Consider the following 24,696-nt stretch of genomic DNA (forward strand, 5'->3'; position numbering starts at 1 on the left):
TACTCCCCCCCAAAAAGAACCAAGATGCTATATAGGATGACATCCAGAGAAACAACATTTGCATCACATAGAGCTCCGTAAGTACAGGTGGGAAGAGACAGGGAAGAGAGAAAGGACCATTCTTATTTGAATCAATAAAATCCTAGAACTTCCCCCAAGCCTAGCAAGCAGTACAGATCCATGAAGCTCAAACAAGGAAAACCAAGACACAATGAACACGGTAAAATAAAAGATAGAGGGGCCGGAGAGATAGCATGGAGGTAAGGTGTTTACCTTTCATACAGAAGGTCATCAGTTCGAATCTGGCTTCCCATATGGTTCCCTGTGCCTGCCAGGAGCAATTTCTGAGCATGGAGCCAGGAGTTTCCCCTGAGCACTGCCAGGTGTGACCCAAAAACCACACACACACACAAAAAATAAATAGATAAGTAAAAAAATAAAAGATAGCGGGGCCGGAGAGATAGCATGGAGGTAAGGTGTTTGCCTTTCATGCAGAAGGTCATCAGTTCGAATCCGGCTTCCCATATGGTTCCCTGTGCCTGCGAGGATCAATTTCTGAGCATGGAGCCAGGAGTTTCCCCTGAGCACTGCCAGGTGTGACCCAAAAACCACACACACACAAAATAAATAAATAAGTAAAAAAATAAAGATAGCGAGGCCGGAGAGATAGCATGGAGGTAAGGTGTTTGCCTTTCATGCAGAAGGTCATCAGTTCGAATCCGGCTTCCCATATGGTCTCCCGTGCCTGCCAGGAGCAATTTCTGAGCATGGAGCCAGGAATACCCCTGAGCACTGCCGGGTGTGACCCAAAAACCACACACAAAAAAATAAAAATAAATAAATAGGGCCTGGAGAGATAGCACAGCGGTGTTTGCCTTGCAAGCAGCCGATCCAGGACCAAAGGTGGTTGATTCGAATCCCGGTGTCCCATATGGTCCCCCGTGCCTGCCAGGAGCTATTTCTGAGCAGACAGCCAGGAGTAACCCCTGAGCAACGCCAGGTGTGGCCCCCCCAAAAAATAAAAATAAATAAAAGATAGCAAAAGTAAAGCAAAGAGGTACCTCTATGGAAACCCCCTCTTATGTAGGAACCTATCAGCAAGTTTCTCTGCACCAACCACAGGCCACAGAGTGCCTGCCGGGCATGCAGGATGCTGAGTGGAAAAACCTCTACCCTAACCTCTGCCCCATGAAGCTCACTTGGAGCTGAAGGTGGAATCAAGAACCTTTCATGGGGGAGGGGGGAAAGAACCTTTCATGGGGATGGAGCAATAGCCTTGCATGGGGTCAACACATGAAGGATCCTGGTTCGAATCCCAGCATCCCATATGGTCCCCTGAGCCTGCCAGGATCGACTTCTGAGAGCCAAGACTTCTAAGCCTGCCAAATGTGACCCGACACCACCCCCACCCCCCCCAAAAAAAAGAACCTTTCAAACAGCAGTTGCAAGAATTCATCAATACTGAACTGGGCCGCCTAGTAAAGGAAAAGAAACCCCACTCAGAAGCAGTAAGAGTTAAAAAAAAAAAAAAAAAGCACAGAATATGGAAAGGAGAGTAATGGGGCAATGTGTGTCCCTTTTCTTGTTTCTGTGAGTCTGGAGGGCAACAATGCCTGGCTAGGTGCTAGTTGGGGTCACAAAGAGCTTCACTGTGTGACTAAGACAACACACTGTTCGTGGTGGCCCCAGGGTTCCCCAGTGGGGAAGAGCTGGGAAGACTGCCTTCAGCCTGCCAGGCAGCTATACATGGAGCAATGGTTCCATTTTATTGACCTTTCAAAAAAAATCATTTGGTTTCATTGATTTTTTTCATTGATTTCCCTCCCTCCAATTTTGCTGATTTCTGCCCTTAACTTTCCTCTTTCATCTTTCTGCTTCAGTGGGACTTATGGTGCTTTTCCTTTTCTAGATTCTTGGTGGAAACCTATTGATTTGAGAATATTTCCCCTTTTATTTAAAAAAAAAATGGCACAAGCATTAAATACTATAGATTTTTCTTTTAAAACTCTGCTCAAGATACTTAAAACTATTTTCAAATATTTCTTGGGAAGCACCAGAGTGTAACATTTAATTCCAAAGTATTCAGCAAATTTAGAGGTATCTTTCTATGACTGGCTCATCTATGAATTAAATTCTTTTTATTAAAAATGCTCGAGGGCAGTGAGCAGTGCTCCAAGAAGAGTTATCTGCTCAGAGACCTTCGCAAGAGCAAAGGCACTGTGGCAGGCATGTTTAAAATTTATATTAACTGCTATTTTGCTCTGTAACCCTGCTTTGCTTGAGACATAATGACAGCCAGTTCCAGGACTTCATGGGTACACACCAGGACAGTTAGATAAACTAAGGAATGCAAGATATCTAGCAATACCCGGGATCTGCAGGTGATAAATCTGATCTCACTGCACCTGAAGGTCGGGAGGCACCTGAGCTGCTCCTTCACTTCTTCAGCCAACCAGTTTAAACCTGGCTGATGCAGCATGTACTAAGAACCTAGAGTTTTATCCCTGCTTGAAGCCCCGACCACCCTCTAAATGAATGGCTTAACTCCCTTTAAGGGAGAGGTGCAATCCCAGCATGCTGGAATAAACTTCTTTGCTTTTGCATTACCGACTCATTTCCTAGCCATCTTTGCAGATCATATCTCAAGTCTGGAGCTAACATTTGGGCTTATTTGCCAGATAGCAGACAGGACAGGAGATCTGAGACTACTAGGAAGTAGACTACAGGGACCCAGATTCCATCCCTGGCACTGCATATGGTCTCCTGAGCACCACCAGAGGTCATTCCTGAGCACCGAGCCAGGAATAGCCCTGAGCACCACTGGGGTGTTGCCCCAAAATCCAAAAGAGTGATGGCACAGCAGGTAGAGTGTTTGCCTTGCAGATGGCTGACCAGGTTCAATCCCTGGCGTTCCACATGGTCTCCTGAATCTGCCAGGTGTGATTTCTGAGTGCAGAGCCAGGAGTAACCCCTAAACACAACTGGATGTGGCCCAAAAAGCAAATTAACAACATTAATAACAAAACAGATCGACCATGTGGGGGCTGACGAGATAATTTAAAGGACTGGGGCATAGGCTTTGCCTATATTAGCCTATATTTGATCCCTGGCACCATGGTCCCCCAAGCAATTCTGTGTGTGGCCTCTCCCTTGCTCAAATAAAAACAGAAAGCAGGAGGTGTGGGGGAGCACTGAGCTGCCCCGGCACAGCCCTGCGGTCCTCAGGCTGAATTTATTCCAGAGCAAGAGTGTGTGTGTGTGTGTGTGTGTGTGTGTGTGTGTAAGAGTGTGTGTGTGTGTGTGTGTGTGTGTGTAAGAGAGAGTGTGTGTGTGTGTGTGTGATATGCACACAGGGTGGCCATGTTTGAAGCAGGGAATGACATCTATTAGACTGCCCCGGCCCTGCGGTCCTCAGGCTGAATTTATTCCAGAGCAAGAGTGTGTGTGTGTGTGTGTGTGTGTGTGTGTGTGTGTGTGTGTGTGTGTGTGTGTCAGAGAGGGTATGTGTGTGTGTGTATTATGCACACAGGGTGATCATGTTTGAAGCAGAGAATGACATCTATTAGATTTTCATTTTCCAAAACTTCCTCTGGCTTTTGCATGGTTGAATGTGGTGGGGGAAGGAAGAGCTAATTGCTGGGAGAGGAAGGGGAGGGTAGCTGGTTACCAGCCCCCTTGACTCCCCGACTCCTGAATCTGCTCCACTCCCTCAGTTAGGCTGATGTTCTGGGAGGAGGCACTGTGACCCCCAGGCCAGGCTCCCCATCACCCCTGCTGAGCCGAGGGAGGGAGAGCCAGCTGCTTGGGTCTCTAATTAAATACTGGCCTAGTCTTGAGTTCCCAAGAAAGTCATGCAGCTGGTGCACATAGGGACCCCTTTCCTGGGACTTGAACCAGGTAGGCATAGCAGGTATCCAGCCCTGACCACCGATGTCCTTACTGGCTAAGTGGGGGAGTGTATCTGCAACCCTCCCCAACTCTTTTCAAGTGTGGTTTTGTAGGGGTATGGGACTTAGAGCAAGCGTCAGAGGAAGCCAGGAGGAACCGTCAATCAATGCATATTTAATTATCACCTTGAAGAATAGGGATCTCAAAGGGATCCTTTCAAAGAGCGGGTCTCAATGCCACAAAGCGGGTGTCCTGTTTCTAGGACAAATATTTTATGTTCTCTTGTTTCCCTGAAAAGGAAATTTATAGGTAACAAAAGCTACCTGCACATCATTTCTCCCCCCAAAATCAATATCATATGTTAACTGCAATAAACAAGAAAGAAAAAGGGAAGGCAATTTATAATGAAGAAAGATTTCAATATCAACTCTCTCCAGCACATCCATCAAGGAGAATGCTGGAAGTCAGAGCCAGTAGAGAATCCTGGGCAAAGGGACAGCAGCAGGGCAGGTGGTAGGTGTGGGGTCATTTGCAATTCAAATGCACTGTGGGTGTCAGCGATTTCCAGTAATAGGGAATTAGTCCTGAAAAAGTTTTACATTCAAGTAATAATCTTGCCTGCCTTTGCTTATCGCTGACATTCTTGAACAGGTGTGTTAAAATAACAGAAAACCTTGAGCTTAAGAAGAAAATGGACTTAGGGCAAAGGCTCAGATAACAAATGACAGAATTCACACTTATGGGTGATCTGGTAGGAAACATGGAAGATCAGACTATCTGGGGGCTAGGTGAGGCTCTCCCCTGCAAAGAAGGCAGCAAGGTCCCAGGTTTCTGTGGGGGTGGGGTGGAGGGAAGAGCAGCAGTCTCCCCACCTTTATTACCACAGGAAGTACACCATTTGCTGCAACCTCAAGAGGGTGGTGTACTCCCTTGAGAAGGGAGAGAGAAGGAAGTCTAATTAGAGAACCAGGAGTGGCAAGGACCTGTTTGACATTTTATTTTTTAATTGAAATTTTTGGTTTTGGGGCCACACCCAGCTGTGCTCAGCTATCACTCCTGGCAGGCTCAGGGGACAATACTTGGTTGTTGGGGATTGAACCCAAATGACCCTGTACATGGCAAGTGCCTTGTCCTCTATACCTATATTGCTGGCTGTTTGGCATTTTACTGCTTTTATTTATTTATTGGTTTCTGGGTCACAGCCAGAAGTGCTCAGGACTTACTCCTGCACTCTGGGATTACTCTTATTGGTGCTCGGGGGACTTTATGGGATGATTATATGGGATCAGACCCGTGTCTGCTGTGTGCAAGGTAAATACCCTCCCCACTGTGCTATCACTCCAGCCCCTACGGTTTAATTGTTATTGATTTACTTTTGGGCCTCCTAAGCAGAGTGCTCAGGGGCCCAGGGTGCTATTCCTGATGACAATCAGGCTGGCAGTTCAAGGGTCTGAGGATACAGTGTTGTTGGGGCTCTGCCTGGTCAGAGATCATGTGAGGTCACCCCACTGGTGCTGGGGGTCTTCTGGACCACACCGCTGGTGCTTTAGAGACCAACCCAGGATGTGGGGATTGAATCAGATCGTGTTGGCATCTTGGGCATGTGCCCTAACCACATTGCATTGTCACCTGGCTCTAGAAACATAATTTTAAATGTGCTTTTCATTTCCAGTACTCAGCTCACCCCAGAGGCAGTGGCTGTCTTGGTGGGCCCAGAGTCTCTGGTTTGGCTCCTTTGAGAACTTTCAGAGGAGCTGCACTGGGATCCTGGGGGCTTCTGCCCACTGACCTTGATGGGAGCTCCCCTAAAGCTCTGTGGATGAGGCCATATTTGTCCTCTAGTTCTGACAACTTCATACCTCTCCCCTTGCAATCCCACCTTCCTCTCTCCCTTCCTCTGACCTTCACTATCACAGTCACATTGATGCCAGTGAACAGGACCTGAGCTGAGTCTGCGGGGCTGGCCAGCTTGTGTGCCGGGCAGGGGGCCAGTGCCCATCAGCAGATGGGATCCTTGGTGGTGCTTTCCACCATGCTCGCCTAGGGGGTGATTTCTGGAACCTTCTGTTGCTCTGGGTTAAAGAGTCAGTGTGACAGTGAAGGTGGGGGTACAGGAAGGAGCCTCATGGGGGTAGCCAACTTGGGTCTGCAAACAGATGTTCAAGTTCAAAGTCAGGAAAGTAGTTTTAGAAGGACATGAGAGGATCAAATGGAGTCATACTAAATGAGGGGGCGTCCGTAAAGACACAAAGATGGAGACTAGCAGCTGTTGCCAGAAAGGGCAAAAACTGGAGGAGTCCTATGAGTCTGGAGGGGCCCCTGAGTCTGCAAGGGTATGGTACTGCTGACTCCTGATCTCCGGCTCCAGCTGCCAGAGTGGAGGGAAGCACATCTGTTGGCTAACCCCCCCAATTCTGGGCCCCAGAAAGGGGCAGAACCTACCAAAGGACAAAGCAGAGAGAGGCTCCCCACCATGGGCGGGTAAAATGGTTTCTGCAGGTTCACAGCATCCAGGGTGACTTCCTTGCTTTCTAGATTCCCCTTCTGCCTCTGACCCTGATCCCTCTTCTCCAGCACCATGGCCCTGTTCGCATAGCCCTGCACAGCTGGGGAAACTGAGGCTTGTAGTCACACTGGAGCCCGAGGCAAAGTTTGATTCCCTTGAGTTTCCCTCAAACTTTCAAACTGGCATGAAAATCAATGAACTGACCCTGACCTGGAGTTTAAAGATGGCAGGCATGGCTGAGTCTTTAGGGGGAACTAATATTTCTCCCTCAGGGTGTCAGGGGAACTGAGCTGCCCAAACTTGGGTGCTGGGGAAGCTGGGTCCTGGGTGCTGGCAGAGGGAAGTACATATCCTGGGGGAGGGACATGTCCTGGGTGAATGGAGCATCACCCCACAGGCAGATGGGGCAGGCAAGGGGCAGCTGGCTGGCTGGCAGGAAGAAGGGCACTGTGTGTGCACATGGGCCTGCGGCTGCACTGACAGAGGAGAGGGAGAGCGTGGAGAACCCAGAGAAGGCGCCATTGTGTGGCGGCAGCTGCATGGGGTGGATATGAAGGAGGGGGAGAGAGGGACCCAGAGAAGTGGGGGGTGGGCAGCCCATCATTCACGAGGCCTGCAGGAAAGAGGCTGAACAAGCCATGTCTATATGTAGGTAAAGAAGTTTCCAGAAAAGGGAAGAATTAGTACAGGGGCTTTTAGATGAGAACATGCCAGAAGCTGTGGGAAATAGGAAGGAATAGGGTGAGTGAGGGGGGGCCTCAGGGAATGAGGTCAGGGAGGCAGGACTGTGGGAAGGGGGTTGGGCAGAGAACCAGGAGCTGAAGTCATTTCTGAGGGGATTCCTGTGGCTGCTAAGGTGAGGACAGAGGAGGGCAGAGTTGGTAGAGAGGATTCTGGAATGCTCTAGAGGGAAAAATTGAGGGTTTTCTAGAACTAAAGGTGGACTGTGAAAGAAAGAAGAAAACTAAGGCTGACACAAACGTTCAGGCCTGGACAACTGGAAGAGTAGAGCTACCAAGAGAGAGAGAGAGAGAGAGAGAGAGAGAGAGAGAGAGAGAGAGAGACTCTGAGGTGCCAGGGAGGACAGGGATATGGCGGAGAGGCCTTGTGGACAAAAGAGGATCAACATGAGGGAGTAAGGTGGGGTGGGGGGAAGCCAGACAGACATTCTCATACACATACATTTGCAGACACACATACTCACACATACACACATATTTGTACACTCGCACCAGTTCTCACATAAAACTCTCACCAGCTCACATTTGTATATTCACACAATATAATCATACACACATGTTCACACACTTGAGAAATCACATAAGCTCACACAAAAAAGTTCACACAGATATTCTCTCACACCTACAAGCTTACACATGCTCAGACACATGTTCGCACAAATATACTCTATCACAGATGCTCACACACACGCTCACAACACATATCCTCAGACTCACACAATCTCACATATACACACCCACACATTCACACCTACCTTCACATGCTGGCAATGAGTGTTAGGCATGTCCAGACACCCTGTTCTGTCTCCCAGTATAAGACACCCCTATACCATGTGTTTTGCCAATCAGGAACTATGGCCTATACCCCCCTCAATCCACACAATGGTGTAGGCCAAGCTGTCTGGGTCCTCGGTGGAACCCCCTCCTCACTCTTGTAAGGGAAGAGTAGTGGTACTCAGGGCCATATCTGAAACCAATGAGGGGCTTCTGGAGCCATAAGGGAAGGTCTTTACCACTCAGGAAATCTTAATGACTTTAGTAGCACCATTGTGAGGTAGAACCATTTTCATGAATTTGCTTCCACTGATCTATTTTTTTTTAAAGAATCTCATTTGCCATTTTTCCTAACAAGCAATATAAAAATTATTTGTACTAAGGAGGCAGGCTTTGGGAAAGGTGGGAAACTGGGGACATTGGAAGAGGGAAGGTCACACTGGTGGTGGGATTGGTGTTGAACACTGAATGGCTGGAACAACTGCTTCATGAACTACTTGATAAACCACAGTGTTTAAAACAAGTTTAAAATTAAAAACAACAACAACAACACTATCTTGCTGAAACCACAAGTTGGGATTTGTCATGTGGATGGGTAAAACCCATCTATTGGCTTTAATAATCATCACCTCCTGCTCCACAGAACTGCCTCCTCTCAACAAAGGGGTCTGGGACACCAGTGAGTAGAAAGTGAGCACAATTTCAGCTCTCCCGAAACAGCCAGAGTGGAGGTGCTGATACACAATTCCTCTGCTGCTTCCTGTTCTCCCACATCCTCCCCAACACTGCTGTGATGGGACCCCTGAATGTCTGCTATGGCACTGGGTGGAAGAGCAACATGTGTTCTGGGCTTAACTTGCCTTTTTCTTGATTCCCAAGAAATGGAATGTAGGCTTCCATGTTTGAACCCACAAAGCTCATTTATTTATTTCCTTTTTTTTTTTTTGGTGTTTTTTTTGGGTCACACCCAGCAGTGCTCAGGGGTTACTCCTGGCTCTGTGCTCAGAAATTGCTCCTGGCAGGCACAGGGGACCATATGGGACGCCGGGATTCGAACTGATGACCTTCTGCATGAAAGGCAAATGCCTTACCTCCATGCTATCTTTCTGGCCCCAAAGCTCATTTATTTCTACCACCTGAAATTGACATTCCTGGGTACATTGACATGGGGTGGGTTGTGTCATGCCTTGTCACTTGTGCAAGTCATCACCATCATCATGAGAGTTTATCTAGTAGTTACCACAGAGCATTCTTCTAACGGGTTTCTTCCACTTAATGATGAAGAGCTGAGTGCATCATCATTCTTAGTTGAAGTAACTAAGATGACCAAACTAAATACATTATCCAAGTTCATTCAGCTACTAATTGATCAAGTCATGGACTTAAGTCCACATAAAACCTTTGCTCTTGGGCTGGAGCGGTGGTGCAGTGGTAGGGTGTTTGCTTTGCATGTGTCTGACCCAGGACACACCGTGGTTCCATCCCCCAAGCCAGGAGCAATTTCTGAGCACATAGCCAGGAGTAACCCCTGAGTGTCACTGGGTATGGCCTCCAAACCAAAACCACCCGACCAAACAAACACAACCCTTGCTCTTAACTGCTTTTCAAAGAGCTGGGAGAATTTCACTCTAGGAACTCTGGACAGCTTTGACGGAAAGGTGCTAAAAGATGACTATATTCTTTTTCTCCAAGGATGCAACTAACCCTTTCAAGAGTAATTTTATAGAGATCCCCAAAGTTAGAAGAGCCAGCTTTAAAAAAAAAAAAAAAAGCCAGCATAGAAATTTCTAAGAGATCGGAATTGGCGAGGTGGTGCTAGAGGTAAGGTGTCTGCCTTGCAAGTGCTAGCCAAGGATCAGGACTGCCGTTCAATCCCCGGCATCCCATATGATCCCCCCAAGCCAGGGGCAATTTCTGATGCTTAGCCAGGAGTAACCCCTGAGCATCAAACAGGTGTGGCCCAATAAACCAAAAAAAAGAAAAAAAAAAAGAAAAAAATAGAAAAAGAAAAAGAAAAAGAAAGAAATATCCAAGAGAGCAAATGTATATTTATCTTGTTTCAATGCAGCAGCTCCCACTTTATCCTTTGTCAATCTCGATGGCAAACATGGAGTAGTAAAATGCAAGATGATTACAAAACAGAAGCACCTATCTTCGAAAAGGGGCCAGGTTTTGTGAAATGTATTAGAGATGCTGGAGGACAGCTCCCTGCATGCACAAATTCCCAGCCAGAGAGTCTGGTCTATGATAAGTGGAGCAACCACTGACAATGCTGGGGAGGTAATAAGTGCTTTGTAGGGCTAGATTCAGGCATCAGACCAGTAGAAGAGTCCTTGAGGGAGAGCAGATCTTCAAACCTGGTGGTAAACCCTTTACATTGATGAGAAAACAGAAGGGAAAGGTAAGAATATTATACTGGGTGATAATTTCAAATTTTTTGGACAAACAACACCCCTGCCCTAGGGGATACTTCATCAATTCATTTACTTAAGAATCAACTGACTAGTCATGATAACTCAGACTATTCAGTATTGTCAGATGGTAAATAAGATTACTTTTAAAATGTCACACTTTCATTTTTCAAAGATGAACTGTCTGACTAGATGCATTCAAAAAGCACATGGCACACAGAATGTTAGTCCCTAAGGAATGTTTTTCTGGTTCCCATCATCCCTGGTCCTGGTCCAGGCTAACCTCCTCCATGCCAAAGAAACACAAACAACTGACAACCATGCCCAGTATTCCTGATCTTCTTGTCTCCGAATAAAGAACATTTAGCTGGACAAATGGCTAAACAGAATAAGGATGACATAGACCAGGCTCCTTGGCAGTCACAGGTGGTCCTGGGATTGGTTCTCTCCTGGACATAAGGTGCAAGGAAGAGTTTGATTTTCAGATGAATGCACCAGGCGCCTGGATTTTTCATGGAAAGAGAGTGAACAATCACTGCCATGTGTCTCTTTGATGCAGTCACATGTAAATCCATCTCAACCAGCTGCCCTTGCACACCCAGTGCATACAGGTTTTCACATGTCCCAGAATGGATGACCATTGGACCCAAATTAATTTTTATATTGCATAATATAAATCCTATCAATCAAATCACCTTAAAAGGGCTCCTGAATGCAGGAGAGTTTTGCTATTTTTCTCAACCCACTGATGACCCAGCCTGATTAACATCCTGTAGTGGTTTCTTTTTAACATTTAATTTAAATAGTGACATAAGGGAACTCAGGTTGGCAGATAAAGTGTTAAAAACTTGAAAAAAAATAAACAGTAACATAAAAGAAAATTCAAATCTGAATTGCTTAGCTGTCAGAGTAAAAACCAACAGTGCTGTTTGTTTGTTTGTTTGTTTATTTATTTATTTACTTGTGGTCCTCCCAAACAGTAGTCAGGAGGTCTGGGAGCATTGCTGGTGATGCTTAAGCAATTGGGTTCAATGCAAGGGCCTAAAGATACTGTGCTACAGTGTCAATAATAGCCTGGACCACGCTGGCAGTGATAGGGTTTGAACTGTAATATTGTCTCCTACCTCTTAAGATAGCCTTGTTTAATGACCCGGGCACATTTGTTCCTTTGAGTAAACACATGCCTTTTCTCAGGCTTTGAGTTCTGACCATCAAGTGCCTGCATAGTGGGGCCTTCTTTAGAAAGGGTTAAAATCCCCATGACAGTTACACACATACATACATATATACATACATACACACACACAATAATATATCCTTTGCATGGCTACCTGTGTTGCTGAGTCTTCACTGAGGCCATCATGCTTAAGCTTTATTGGATGAGAGTGATTCTTTGCAGAAACAGATTTTTGATAAGCAATGTAAATTCAGACATGATATTTTAGTCCCTTGAAGAATGTCTCCTTTCTTGTACCAGATACCTTATTTGGAAACATGAGGTCTTAGTAGGATGCAGGGAATTCCCCATAGGTGACTCTGGGACTCCAAGACCACTAGGAATATGCCCCCATGACCTCCCTTTATGATCTGTGGTTGCTTTAGCTGTGAAATGAGAGACATCAAGAGGTCATCTGTGAGGGCCTTTACTTTTACTTTGGCATCAAAAGTTGAAGGATTCTTCATAGACCTTTTAGCCAAAATTATCACAGTTGCCTGTGATAATCAAGATTAACATAGGAGGGGCCGGGCGGTGGCGCTAAAGGTAAGGTGCCTGACTTGCCTGCGCTAGCCTTGGACGGACCGTGGTTCGATCCCCCGGTGTCCCATATGGTCCCCCAAGCCAGGAGCAACTTCTGAGCACATAGCCAGGAGTAACCCCTGAGCGTTACCGGGTGTGGCCCAAAAACCAAAAAAAAAAAAAAAAGATTAACATAGGATTGGCTTAATCTACTGTATATTTGGAGGTTCATGGCACTATTGAGGTTGAGTGCAGCAATGGTAATTGGAAGTGGCTGCAGCAAAAGAGGTTAGCACCATTTCTCATGCCATTTTGCTGGTTCAGTCTGCTCAGGAGCCAGAAGCAGAATTTCCATGGACTCTGCCTCTTGCCTAAGTAGAAGGAGCCAGCCAGCCTCTTCATCATTTATGAGGGCTGTCAGACCTTCCTTTTTTTTCTTTCCTTTTATATTTATGGTCCATACCTGGAGGTGCTTCAGAGGGGTAGTACTGGCTCTGTCTTCAGATGTGATCTATGGAGGTACTCCAGGGACCATATGTGATGACAGGGATAGAATTAGGGTCACAGTCATGACTGTATGGAAGGTGAGTGCCTTATGAATGATCTCAAATACCTTGTGTTTGTGGTCAAATCTGATTGTGCTCAGGGGACCATATGTGATGCGGAGGATCGAACAGGGGTCAGCCACGAACACCTTACCCACTGTACTATCTTGCAGGCTTTGGCCACCTTTTTGACAGCAGATACCCAGATGTATGGGAATTGGACATTGAAGGTTCTTCTCCAAGTGTCCAGGAAGAAAGATTTTGAGCTTCTTAGTGGGTGGGTCCAACAGGGCAGGTCCAAGCTAAGCTGGAAGCATTATGGTTTGGGTACGCTTAGATCACAAATGTACCCTGTGTGCTATAGAAGCATTTAGTGTTGTACTTCCCCATTTTGGTTCACTTGAGCCATAATCAACTGAATTAGATGAAATGTGAGATTTGTTTGATCTTAAAATCCCAATTAAATCTCCTTCCACCGCCCTGTTTTCATACTGGGACATCTTTATGATGTTTTCTACTTTTGGGGAGTGGGGTCATACCCGTCAAAGCTCAGGGGTTACTTCTGTCTCTGCACTCAGGAATCACTCCTCCTAGTGGTTGGTGGACCATACAGAGTGATGGATGTTCTTCTTTGTTAGTTATCATTGGTTCCAATCCTTACAATACTTCATTTCTACTTTACTAATAGTCACTGAATTGACCCTTCTATGATATAGGATATTGTGTGTGTGTGTGTGTGTGTTTGTGTGTGTGTGTGACAGTGGGTAAGTAAACAGTTCTGGTATGTTCTCAAGATAAAGTCTTAATGCAAAAACAAATACAGTCTTTAGTTTTTAAAAATCTCTATAACCATGAGATTTCAGCTAGAACTCCAATTGAGAGACACATGACCATGAAGGTTGACTTCCCATACAGGAATCACTGCAATGAGCTGGACATGAATGGCAAAGGTGCTTTCTTTGGGTTCTCTCTGGTCTGCTGCATTTCTCCCTAACCCCTATCTTTATACCCATTCAGCTCCTAATGACACACAGTTGAGTTCTGAGTTTCTGTAGAGAAACAAGTCAGGTTCTGTATATAGATATGAGGCCTTCCTGATTTTCTCTGCAGGAGTAAGGTTTATTTGTTTTTTGTTTTTTTTTTGTTTGTTTTGTTTTTTGTTTTTTTGGGCCATACCTGGTGGTGCTCAGGGGTTGCTCAGAGGTTACTCCTGGCTGTCTGCTCAGAAATAGCTCCTGGCAGGCACGGGGACCATATGGGACACCGGGATTTGAACCAACCATCTTTGGTCCTGGATCGGCTGCTTGCAAGGCAAATGCTGCTGTGCTATCTCTCCGGGCCCAGGAGTAAGGTTTTTTAATCCCCCCCTCACACATATACACACACTTCTCACTTCAGTAGAACCTCATTAATGTTCCTGAGAATGGATGGGGGTGGGGGAACCTACCTTTCCTGGAGGCAGCCCTGAAACTCCTCCCCCTGTGACACTCCAATCCAAATAAGCCTCCTTGTCTTCCAGATGCAATTTTCTAACCTTGTCTCCTACCACATCACCATATCTGATTTCACAAGCACCTCTTCTCCTTACCCAAAGTGAGGAGTATCTATTTGTTCCCCTCAAAGCAAATTAAATTAAATTGCGTTTGGAGAGTTGTTAGGGGTGTTGGAGACAAGAGGTTGCACTTTAATTGTGCCTTTGGCCCTGGCAGGTGAACCTTCAGAGCCTGCTCAGTTCCACTGCCCAGACAGACAGACCTGCACTCTTGCTGGCTCACTCACCTGCGTGCTACCCTGCCAGCCTCCACCATGAGGCAGATGAGGCAAGGCCTGGAGATAATCAAGTCAAACAATCCATTGTCATGCCTACTTCTGTGCCATGGGGTATAGTCTCCATATATGTTCCTCTCTGTTCTCAATATCTATTTCAATGGCCACTTTCCATCCCAGTGTCTTCTGGAACCATCCAGGTTGACCAACTCAATTCTCAGGGAGTATAAATGTAGGCCTGAGTGTTTTTTAAGTCTTTCTACGCTATATTCTATATTGTAAGTGGGAAATCATGTTTTTGAGCTTTTTTTTTTTTCTGCCACACTCAGCAGTGCTCAAGTATTCTTCCTGGCTTTTTGCTCAGCAATCACTCCTGGCAGGACTCTGGGGACTATATAGATGTTGAGGATCAAATCTGGGTCAGTCATGTGCAGGCAAGCACACCCACCTTCTGGTTTGTTTGTTTGTTTGTTTGTTTTGTCATACCTGGCAGTGCTCAGGGGTTACTTCTGGCTCTACACTCAGAAATCGCTCCTGGCAGGCTGGGGGACCATATGGGAAACCAGGTATCGAACCATTATCTGTCCTGGGTTGGTTGCATGCAAGGCAAATGCCCTACCACTGTGCTATCTCTCTGGCCCCTCACATCCACCTTCTGTACTATTGCTCTGGCACTCACAAATCACTTTTTAAAAAGTCTGATTCTAACTACTAAGCTCAATGAGTGAAAATAATAACACAGACGTAAGCCAACACCAACCAGCTCAGTAAATCCTCAGACAATAACTTTAGTAACACTGCTGTGAGATATAACAATGATCACACATTGACTTTTTTGATCTATTTTTTTGATAATCCCATTTTCCATTTTGTGTTAACAAGCATTCTGAAGTCAATTTGTTTGCTTTTCCAAAGGCATCGGGTTGGGGTGTATGTGTGAGAAACTGGAAATAATTGTGGAAGAAAGGACACACTGGTAGTGGAATTGGTGTTGGAACACTGAATGCCGAAAAAAATAAGAGGCATTAGAAACAACTTTATAAATCATGGTGTTTAAATAAATAAAACCGACTCAATTACCTTGAATAACCAACTTTTCAGCACAACTCTAGGCAACATACCCATGTTTTTCAAATGCCCTTAGAAACAAAGGCATATTTTTTCAATGAAAAGCAAGAGCGTCTTTGAACAATGAAGACACTTTGGGGTGTGGAGACCACAGAAGAGATGCTGTCCCTGTAGCCTCGCCCACTTACCTGTACGGTAGCCCGTGCTGTTAAGGTACACAGCAAAGGTGCGGCTCTCGTGCTGTGCCTGCCAGGAGGGCGAGGAGCAGTTCTCGTTGTTGGTGTAGGTGTTGTGGTTGTGAACGTACTTGCCGGTGAGGATAGACGAGCGTGAGGGGCAGCACATAGGTGTGGTGACGAAGGCATTGATGAAGTGTGCCCCGCCCTGCTCCATGATGCGCCGCGTCTTGTTCATCACCTGCATGGACCCTGCAAGCAGAGAGGAGGTGAGGAATGGTTCCTGGTGCCAATGTCTAGAGACAGGTTGGGGGTCACTCTGCACACCTATGTGAGGAGGGGGCGGCAATGCACTGTGGGTAGGTCTTGCACAAAAAGTTCGAATCCTGGGTCCCAGGGACATGAAAGTGGGGGTTGGTAACAACCCACCCATAGCCATGTTCAAAAGGAATCCTGTCTGACATAAACACAACTTCTTCTTTTGCAGGGTTGATAAACACCACTCCCATTTTTTGGAAAGCAACCACTAGGTAAACAGAGGGGAGATTATATGTGTTTAGTTTGGAACTTCCCCAGGAATTGTTTCTTCTTACTGAAACCTGCTCAGCCAACCCCGAGACCCACCTTCTTAATATTGCTGACATGCACAGCTCAGTGCCATGCCACCCTTGATCACTGGGTCCCCAAAGGGTCTTTTTAACCCTCTCTTCCACCTCACCCATGGGGAACTCCCAGGGGTTGACTTGGGTCCAGATCCTGAGCATGGACAAGACTGCAGTGTGTGACAGGGAATTTATTACACACCGCCAGGAAGGCGGGTCTTCACCAGTCCACACTTGTTTCTCAGCAAGGGTGGAAAGAGGGCGGTGTTGGCCCTTGAGGGCCAGGGGGCATTGGGCAAAATTTGGTGTTCAGTTTGGGGCAGGCACACAGGAAGTGGCTAGGGATAAACACCTGCACCGTAGGACCAACATTTGCACCAAGTTGGGATCCTTCGTGGACTTTCTCTTCCCTCAGATACAGCCTCAATGGCTTTCTTTTCCCATGGTCTTGGGGCTGCCATGAGTTGAATGAGGCCCAGCCATGCTCCCGAATCTGGGAAACACCCTGATTTGGGAAAAGGGTATCTGGCAAGTGAGAGATGGTTCAAAGCCAATGACAAGAGTCCTGAGAAGACACAGGCTGAGAAGAACCTAGGGGTCCACCGTCAGGAAACTGTAGGCTTTACCTGGCCAGTCAGTCCCACCTACATGAAAGCCATCCATAGACTGTGATATTAGTCATTCCCCATCACCCTAGATTGCTTATCTGCCCACCTTATGGTTTTCACCTTCACTCTGTGGACTTCACCCCCTTAACCCCTGCATGTTCTCTATCAGATGTCCACCAGATCAGTGGGGTGTGCTCTGGACTGTCCTGGAATCCACTCCTCATCCCAGCATGCCCCATTCCACTGCCCTGCTTTTCTTAGCAGTGGAAGGCCTTAGGCACTTCAAGATCACTTTGAACATCAAAGTGACTTGTGGGTTGTCGGCAGTCCCTTCCAGAGCAGCTCTATGGGATATGTGTGTGTGTGTGTGTGTGTGTGTGTGTGTGTGCGTGCGTGCGCCACAGGGAAATAAACCCAGGGCCTCACACATGCAAGGCAGGTGCTTTACTACTGAGCCACATACCAGCCCACTCAAAGATTGTGGGCCTCCTTGGCTCAGTGTCACATTCTTGAGCCTAGAACAGGCCTAGAACAGGTATATAGTAGCTACACAACAAATATCCACTAAATAAAGTGAGCCAACTCTGAGTTTCCATGTAACTCAGGAGCCCAAACTCTGACATTCATGTGTGTCTAATTGGCTAAGTGGACTAAAATATTCTGCCATAAGTCCAGAGAGTGGCTCAATTAGTTAGACACAGGATTTGCATACAGGATGCCTGGTTTTCATCCGTGGCACTCCCCGTTCCCTGAGCTCTGCTAAGAGAGTGACCACTGAGCAACAGGTGGGAACAGACTCTAGGAAACCCTGAGTGTGGCCAAAAACCAAAACAACAAAAAATTGCTTTAAATAGTATTAAACATCTCATAGGCTGTTTTCCCACACTCTTCAACATGCCCTAGTCTGTAGCTAATTACCTTAAGCACACACCCTGTTTTAACATCCTGAGCACACACTTTGCTTTCCCTAATCACCTTATCCTCATTTCCCTAAACACAGAAGCATAACTCTGTTGTAGTCCCCTCTTACATCCTACCCGATTAGCTGACACAGAGTCCACACATAGCTCTTCCCTAATATAAATATCCCTTTACCACCTAAAATAAATGGAGTTACTCTCCTAAAGTGGCTGGTGGATGCTTCTTTGTGAGTGCTCTACTCATTTGAGATCTGACCTCACCAATGACTTCAACATCTTAAGATCTAACTTTACTGGTTTCATTTACACCTGGTGCTCAAACAGGGACCCAAGAAGACCCCAATGATAGTAAATGACTTGACCCTCTGGTGGATAATCAACATGATGGCCCCTTTAAGCTGGACTGAATGTGCCGTGCCTTTCACTGGAACATGGGTGCACATGAACCCCAATCTGAATGGATTCATGTTGCTCTGATCCATGCACCTGCATTTCTCACTCTGGACTTTATGTGCCAGGCTCCCTAGAGGTTCTCCCAAGTACAAGCCCCCAAAAAGGAAGGGTGCCTTCCCAGTGGAGATGAGTTCCCAATCTAAAGGCCTTCCCATGGCTGACAATTTATCGTTCTCTACTGGCACTAAACCAGAAAGATCCCCATCTCCCAAGAATGATGAGCAGACTCAGAGTCTGTCAACATCTCAACCAGAGATACGCCTGTACCCCAAGTCGAAAGTCAGAGGGACAAGCCGGTGCTGGCAATCTTAGTCCTGGGCACTGTCAAATGGTTTGATGACTGGAAAGGTTATGGATTTATCAATAGAAATGACACAAAAGATGATGTCTTTGTTCACTGGACAGCTATTAAGAGAAACAGTACCAGGAAGTTTCTGTGTAGTGTTAGAGATGGAGTGACTGGAGTTTGATGTAAAAGGAGAGACGGGTCGAAAAGCTAATGTATCAAGACCTGGTTAAGTGCCAGTGAAAGATAGCTGATATGCTCCCAATAGACATATGTTCTGCAAATCTTTTTTTTTGTTGTTTTGTTTTGTTTTCGTTTTGTTTTGTTTTTCGGCCACACCTGTTTGATGTTCAGGGGTTACTCCTGGCTAAGTGCTCAGAAATTGCCCCTGGCTTGGGGGGACTATATGGGACACTGGGGGATCGAACTGCTGTCCTTCCTTGGCTAGCGCTTGCAAGGCAGACACCTTACCTCTAGCACCACCTCACTGGCCCCATGTTCTGCAAATCTATCCCCCAGCCTCACTCAGCTGCCCCACCACCGAGGGTGGCAGAGGTCTCCTTAGGTGACAGTAGCAGGCAGTGAGGGGGAGAGAGCTGAAGAATCTAAGCAGGGACCCAGATGCCAACACCACTGCCTTTCTTATACCAAATTGCAGCAGCTTATTGAGTTCACTGATGGCGTAGAAGCCAAAGAGAGAGCTCCATTTGAGGGGGACCAACAGCAGGAAGATGAGTGGGTCCCCCTCACCTAGATTCTGGCCTAGGAACCAAAGGCCTTTTCATTCTAGATGACCTCAGCAGCCTAACACAGAAGGAAAAGATGGAGAAGATGGAGGATCCAAATTCAGTTGAAGCACATCTTAAGAAACTGCTTTCAGAACCTCCTGCAACTTTCTTCTAGGTTAAGCTCTCCATCCTCCCCATCCTATTTGCGTCATTATATTGTTGGTTAAATTGTGTTCTGGTTAAACTGTGTAGTCTACCTCTATAGATCTTAATGCCACCTTTTTGTTCTATGCCCCACTGCAGACAGATAATTTTGTATTCAACTTTAGTGGTTTAATATTAGTTTGCACAGTTCTGGGGAAATACATAATGTTCGTTTTTTAAAAATTCTCAGCTATTGGGCCCGGAGAGATAGCACAGCGGTGCTTGCCTTGCAAGCAGCCGATCCAGAACCTAAGGTGGTTGGTTCGAATCCCGGTGTCCCATATGGTCCCCCGTGCCTGCCAGGAGCTATTTCTGAGCAGACAGCCAGGAGTAACCCCTGAGCACCGCCGGGTGTGGCCCAAAAACCAAAAAAAAAAAAAAAAAAGTTCTCAGCTATTTTAGTGACTGTTTCCCAATTGCTATGTTAGATTTGTGTACATATATCATTTAGTAACTTATTTTCAACTTAAGTATGTCTGCAAAAATGTTCGAATTAGGTATGTCTGCAAAAATGTCTTTGTCCACAGAAGTCTGTGGAAAAGGAATTTGGATGCTCTATACAGTGCTCAATGTAAGAACGTTTAAGAATTTTCAAATTAAGTGTATCTGCAGACACTATATAATGTTTATGTTCAGAGAAGTTTATAAAAAAATTGTGATATGTATAACACAAGGATATGGAAAAAGCCAATTATTTTTTGAGAATGATGTATGCACAATCCAACCTATGATGCTTTTACAGCCAAGTCTACCCTCATTAGCAGTGATTCCTAGAAATTGACAACAATGGTAACTGGCTTAAAATGTCCTCATCACCTAAATTGCCACTAAAAGTTATTTTTCCTCTTATTATCTCAACTTTTGCTTTGCCTATGCAAAAAAACTGCCACCCCTTTTATCTTTTAGATAGACATCTGATTTTTTTTCTTAAAACCTTGGGGCAGACATTACTTTTTTTACCTCATATTTCTGCATTTTTCTATAAAGAAGGGGAAATATAGCTAATCACCTTAAGTACACACCCGTTTTAACACTTTTCTCTTTTTTTTTTTTTTTTGTTTTTTGTTTTTGGGCCACACCTGGTGGTGCTCAGAGGTTACTCCTGGCTCTCTGCTCAGAAATAGCTCCTGGCAGGCACAGGGGACCATATGGGACACCGGGACTCGAACCAACCACCCTTGGTCCTGGATCAGCTGCTTGCAAGGCTGTGCTATCTCTCTGGGCCCAACACCTTGCTTTCTCTAATCCTCTTACCCTGTATTCCCTAAACACAGAAGCACACACCCTATTGTTATCCCCTTTCATATCCTATCTGATTGGCTGACAGAGTAGGCACTTATTCTCCACCTTACTCTCCTCTTATATAAGTATTCCTTTCCCACTTAAAATAAATGAGTTACTCTCCCAAAGTGGCTGGTCGATGCTTCTTTGTGAGTGCTCTACTTTCTTGAGATCCGATCTCACCAGTGACTTCTACATCCAGTGACTCTGACCTCACCAATGACTTCTACATCTTGAGATCTGACCTTACTGGCTTGATTTACACTCATCTTATACCACTTCCTCTACCTGGTCCTTGAAGCCTTAGGAGATGAGACAACTTGAACTTATCCCTGGAGAGAGGGCAGGGCTATGGGCCAGCAACAGTCACTTTAAATAGGAACACTTATAATAGCATTGGCTGGTATGGGCTTTGTTTCACTTATTAGTCCCACCGGCATACTTACAAACAGGAGTGTTACAACTAATCTCAGCTGCCCAGCTACATGTGAGGAGGACCTGAACCCAGACATGCCCAATAAAGCTGGGGTTCACAATCGGGAAACAAGCGGTTTGAGCTAGGAGGAAGTGGGGGAGCAATGCAGTGAGTGAGTGCCTGGTATTCCTATGCTTGTGGCTTCTTCAGTCTGGTACCTGACAAATGGCTAACTGTGGAGCCAGGTGTGGGGGCTCAGGACATATTACCCAATACAGGAGCCTCCTGTTCCCCTCACAATAAATTCCTAGAGAGGGGGCTCTGGCTGAGATGCCCTGGTGCTCTTCCACACCCCATTTTCTTTCTGGGAATGCAGAGTCAGAAAGGCCACCTTGAGCCCTAAGTTTAGCTTCCAGCTCCAGGAAATACCTCCTGAGGCCTCTAGGCAGCATTAACATCACCTGCTCTCTGCAGCCTGTGAGGTGGAAGGACAAGGTGGCTGGAAGTGAGAGCTGGTTCTCTCTTACAGATAGGTCCAAATGATGCCCAGCACATGCCCTCCTGGAAAGCAGGTGCTACCTGGTAATGTGCCCACAGGGACAACCTTGAAGGCAGAGCTGGCATTCACTCTCTTCTGTTTGATTACCTCAAAACAGAGATCACATCCATCCTCACCGCAGAGGGCAAGAGTGGGGGCTGCCTGGACAGTTCCCTCCAGGCACATCTGCTTCCTGTCGCCCCCACTCAGGGCAGCAGTTGAGGGGGTGGAAATAGTAAGTAGGGCTAGCTGAGGTTGCCCAGTGGGCGGCTGAGCAAAAGCACCACTGCCTATTAGCCTCCACTCCTGGACATGAACCTACTTTATTCAAGCTGTCCCCACATCCAGCCCCATCCACCCACATCTGGAGTGTGAAAACATATGATCTAATTGCTTGGCCCAGCCCAGCCTTAATGCAGACAGACAGCTCGGATGGAAGGGAAGGATCTGGAAGACATAGCCTCCCAGAGATGAAAAGGGGCCACTTGTCAGTGTTTGCAAGCAGGCCGGGATGGCCAACCCAAATGGGTTTCATCCAACACAAACCTGGAACACACAGACCAAACAGGGCCTGTCTTTTTCCGTGATTAAAACTTCCCACTACCTGGGCCAGGGGTGAGGTCACCCTGACACCTCTCGGGAGGCACCGCCACCCCCACACCAATGAGAGGCTGATTCAGGGGCCCACACAGTTCTGCCTGCCAGGAGTGGGGCACTCCCCACCCCCAGTCTCCCACCTCGTGATGACCTCATCATACCTCCTGGTGTCACACCTGTTCATTTGAAAGATTGTCTTTTATTTTATGTTTTGGGGCCATACTTGCTGATGTTCAGAGATTTCTTCATGCAATGCTCAGGGGATCTTTTGAAGTGCTGGTGCTCGAATCCAGGTCAGCCACATTATTCAAGGCTGTCCTTGCACACTGTTTTATCACTGGTCCCAATAGTTTCTTTCTTTTTTTTTTTTTCTTTTTTCTTTTTTTGTTTTTGTTTTTGGGCCATATCCGGCAGTGCTCAGGGGTTACTCTTGCCGTTGCACTTAGAAATCACTCCTGGCAGACTCTCTGGGGCCATACTGGATGCCAGGGATCAAACCTGTGTCAGCCTAGGGCAGCCTGGCTTGGCTGTATGCAAAATGCCCTACCCACTGTGCACCATTCTGGCTCCATAGTTTCTTTTCTTAAAGGTGGAGGGAGAATCTTGCCTGATGTGTTTAGGGCTTGCTCTTCTGCATTCAGGAATCACTCCTGGTGGTGTTCAGAGGTGCTATGGCATGCCATGGATGGAACCTGGGTCAGTCCATGCAAAGCAAGTGCCCTCTCCACTGTACTACTGCTCTGGTCCTGCCCAATAATTTTTAATTTTTTTTAAGTAGCTTGAAACCTTCAGCTCTACCAGTGATGTAGCCAGGGGCACACTGTATTAGGGGAAAAAAACTTCTTTTTTGCCTAACAGTTGTTTAGTATTCTATTGACTTGCATGTAGGAAGCTGCAGCTTCCAGCCCCAGCACTGGCCCTGGACCACATATGCAAAACTGAGCTTGTTTTCAGCCCTAAAAACAAGGCAGAAACCTGGGTGTTAGATATGACTGAGGCACTTTGGGACTGGTCCTGTAAAAGGCTGGTTGTGGCCTTGCCCACCAAACAGCATGAGCATCACTCCTGTGGATGCCTTTTGGGAAATGCAGAAGCCCTGAGGGGTCACTCAGGGTGGTCCACTCCCATGGGCACCATGCTGGTGATACTCAGGATCCAAAACATGCTTCACTTCCTGCCATCTTCAGGCCAAGTGGGCTCAAGCACTAATGGCCTCCGGTCTCTCAGGCTGGCTCTCTTGTGAGCTATGTCTGATTGCTCCACTGTCCTTGCTATGTTATTTTGTTTTGTTTTGGAGCCACACCCAGCTGTGCTCAGGAATCACTCCTGGAAGTGCTTGGGATGCCCAGGATTAAGTGCAGTTGGCCATGTGGAAGGCAAGAGCCCTTTCTACTGTACTATTGTTCTGGGTCCTTCAATGAAGAAAGTGGTTCAGTAGCTCCGGCTAAAGGCTCAAGGCAGGGTTTACCCTTGAGAAGGTTTCCCAGGCTACTGTAGATTTGAGATTGTTCTGTCTGCAGAATGCCCAACATGACCCCTGGCTTTGAGAGAAAGGGGAAATCCTCATGTCCTCTGAACTGGGCCTGGGATTAAAGGGGAAGGAGGCAAGAGCAGATTCACTCAGATGAGCAGGGATGAAGGTAGCTCTGCTGTGGCCCTGGGTTACCTGCTAGCCCAGCCTCTCCAGCTTTTCTCCTCTCCTGAGGCCTTCTGGACAGAATCTGAATCTCTTCTGGGTCTGTCTTCTCTGCTTGCTTCCCTCACCCGCTCACGGCCATGTGAGAAACAATGCTGGGTGTGTCACACGCATTCACACATTCTTACACACTACATTCACTCTTACTTATATTCTTATACATACATAATATATATCTTACTTATAGTCACTCTTACATGTATAATTTCTAAAAATAATGATAAATAACTGAATCACCATGAGACACCCAATTACAAGGTTGTTCATGGTTGAATTTCAGTCATATAATGTACAACACCTTTCACCGGTGCACATTTTCTGACACCAATGTTCTCAGTTTCCTTTCCCACTGTCTGATTCTGTGTTCTCTTTCTCTGTTCCTTTTGTTTTGTTTTGTTTTGTTTTGTTTTAGACACTATGGTTTGCAATACTGTCACTGAAGGGGTATCATGCATATAATCTCCTTTTTCTCCTTTCAGCACCCATTTCTTGTCCAGCATGATCATTTCCAACTATCATTGTAACAGTGGTCCCTCCACTGCCCTGATTGCACTGTCCTGCTCTTTGTGGAAAGCTTCCTACCATGGACTGGCCCTCCTGGCCCTTGTCTCTCTTGTCTTTGGATCTTATTACCATACTGTCTATTTTTTTTATATTTCACAGATGAGTGCAATCATTCTAATGTCTAGCCTTCTCCCTCTGACTCGTTTTGCTTAGCATAATGCTTGCCATAGCCATCCATGTATAAGCAAATT

The 24,696-nt window shown here is 46.3% G+C and overlaps 1 protein-coding gene across 2 annotated transcripts in view; it reads right to left on the reverse strand.

The window, feature by feature from the left end:
* SULF2 (sulfatase 2) overlaps positions 1-24,696 on the reverse strand; it is a 99,383-nt gene that overhangs the window by 39,537 nt on the left and 35,150 nt on the right. For both annotated transcript variants that reach the window (XR_007498928.1, XM_049781322.1), the window contains exon 3: positions 15,626-15,865. Coding sequence is in view for 1 of the 2 variants with exons in the window: in XM_049781322.1 (XP_049637279.1) it covers positions 15,626-15,865 (240 nt within the window). In the remaining variant the exon portion in view is untranslated. The remainder of the gene's footprint in view (positions 1-15,625; positions 15,866-24,696) is intronic.

The sequence above is a fragment of the Suncus etruscus genome, chromosome 9 (genome assembly GCF_024139225.1).
Source record: "Suncus etruscus isolate mSunEtr1 chromosome 9, mSunEtr1.pri.cur, whole genome shotgun sequence".
NCBI lineage: Eukaryota > Metazoa > Chordata > Mammalia > Eulipotyphla > Soricidae > Suncus > Suncus etruscus.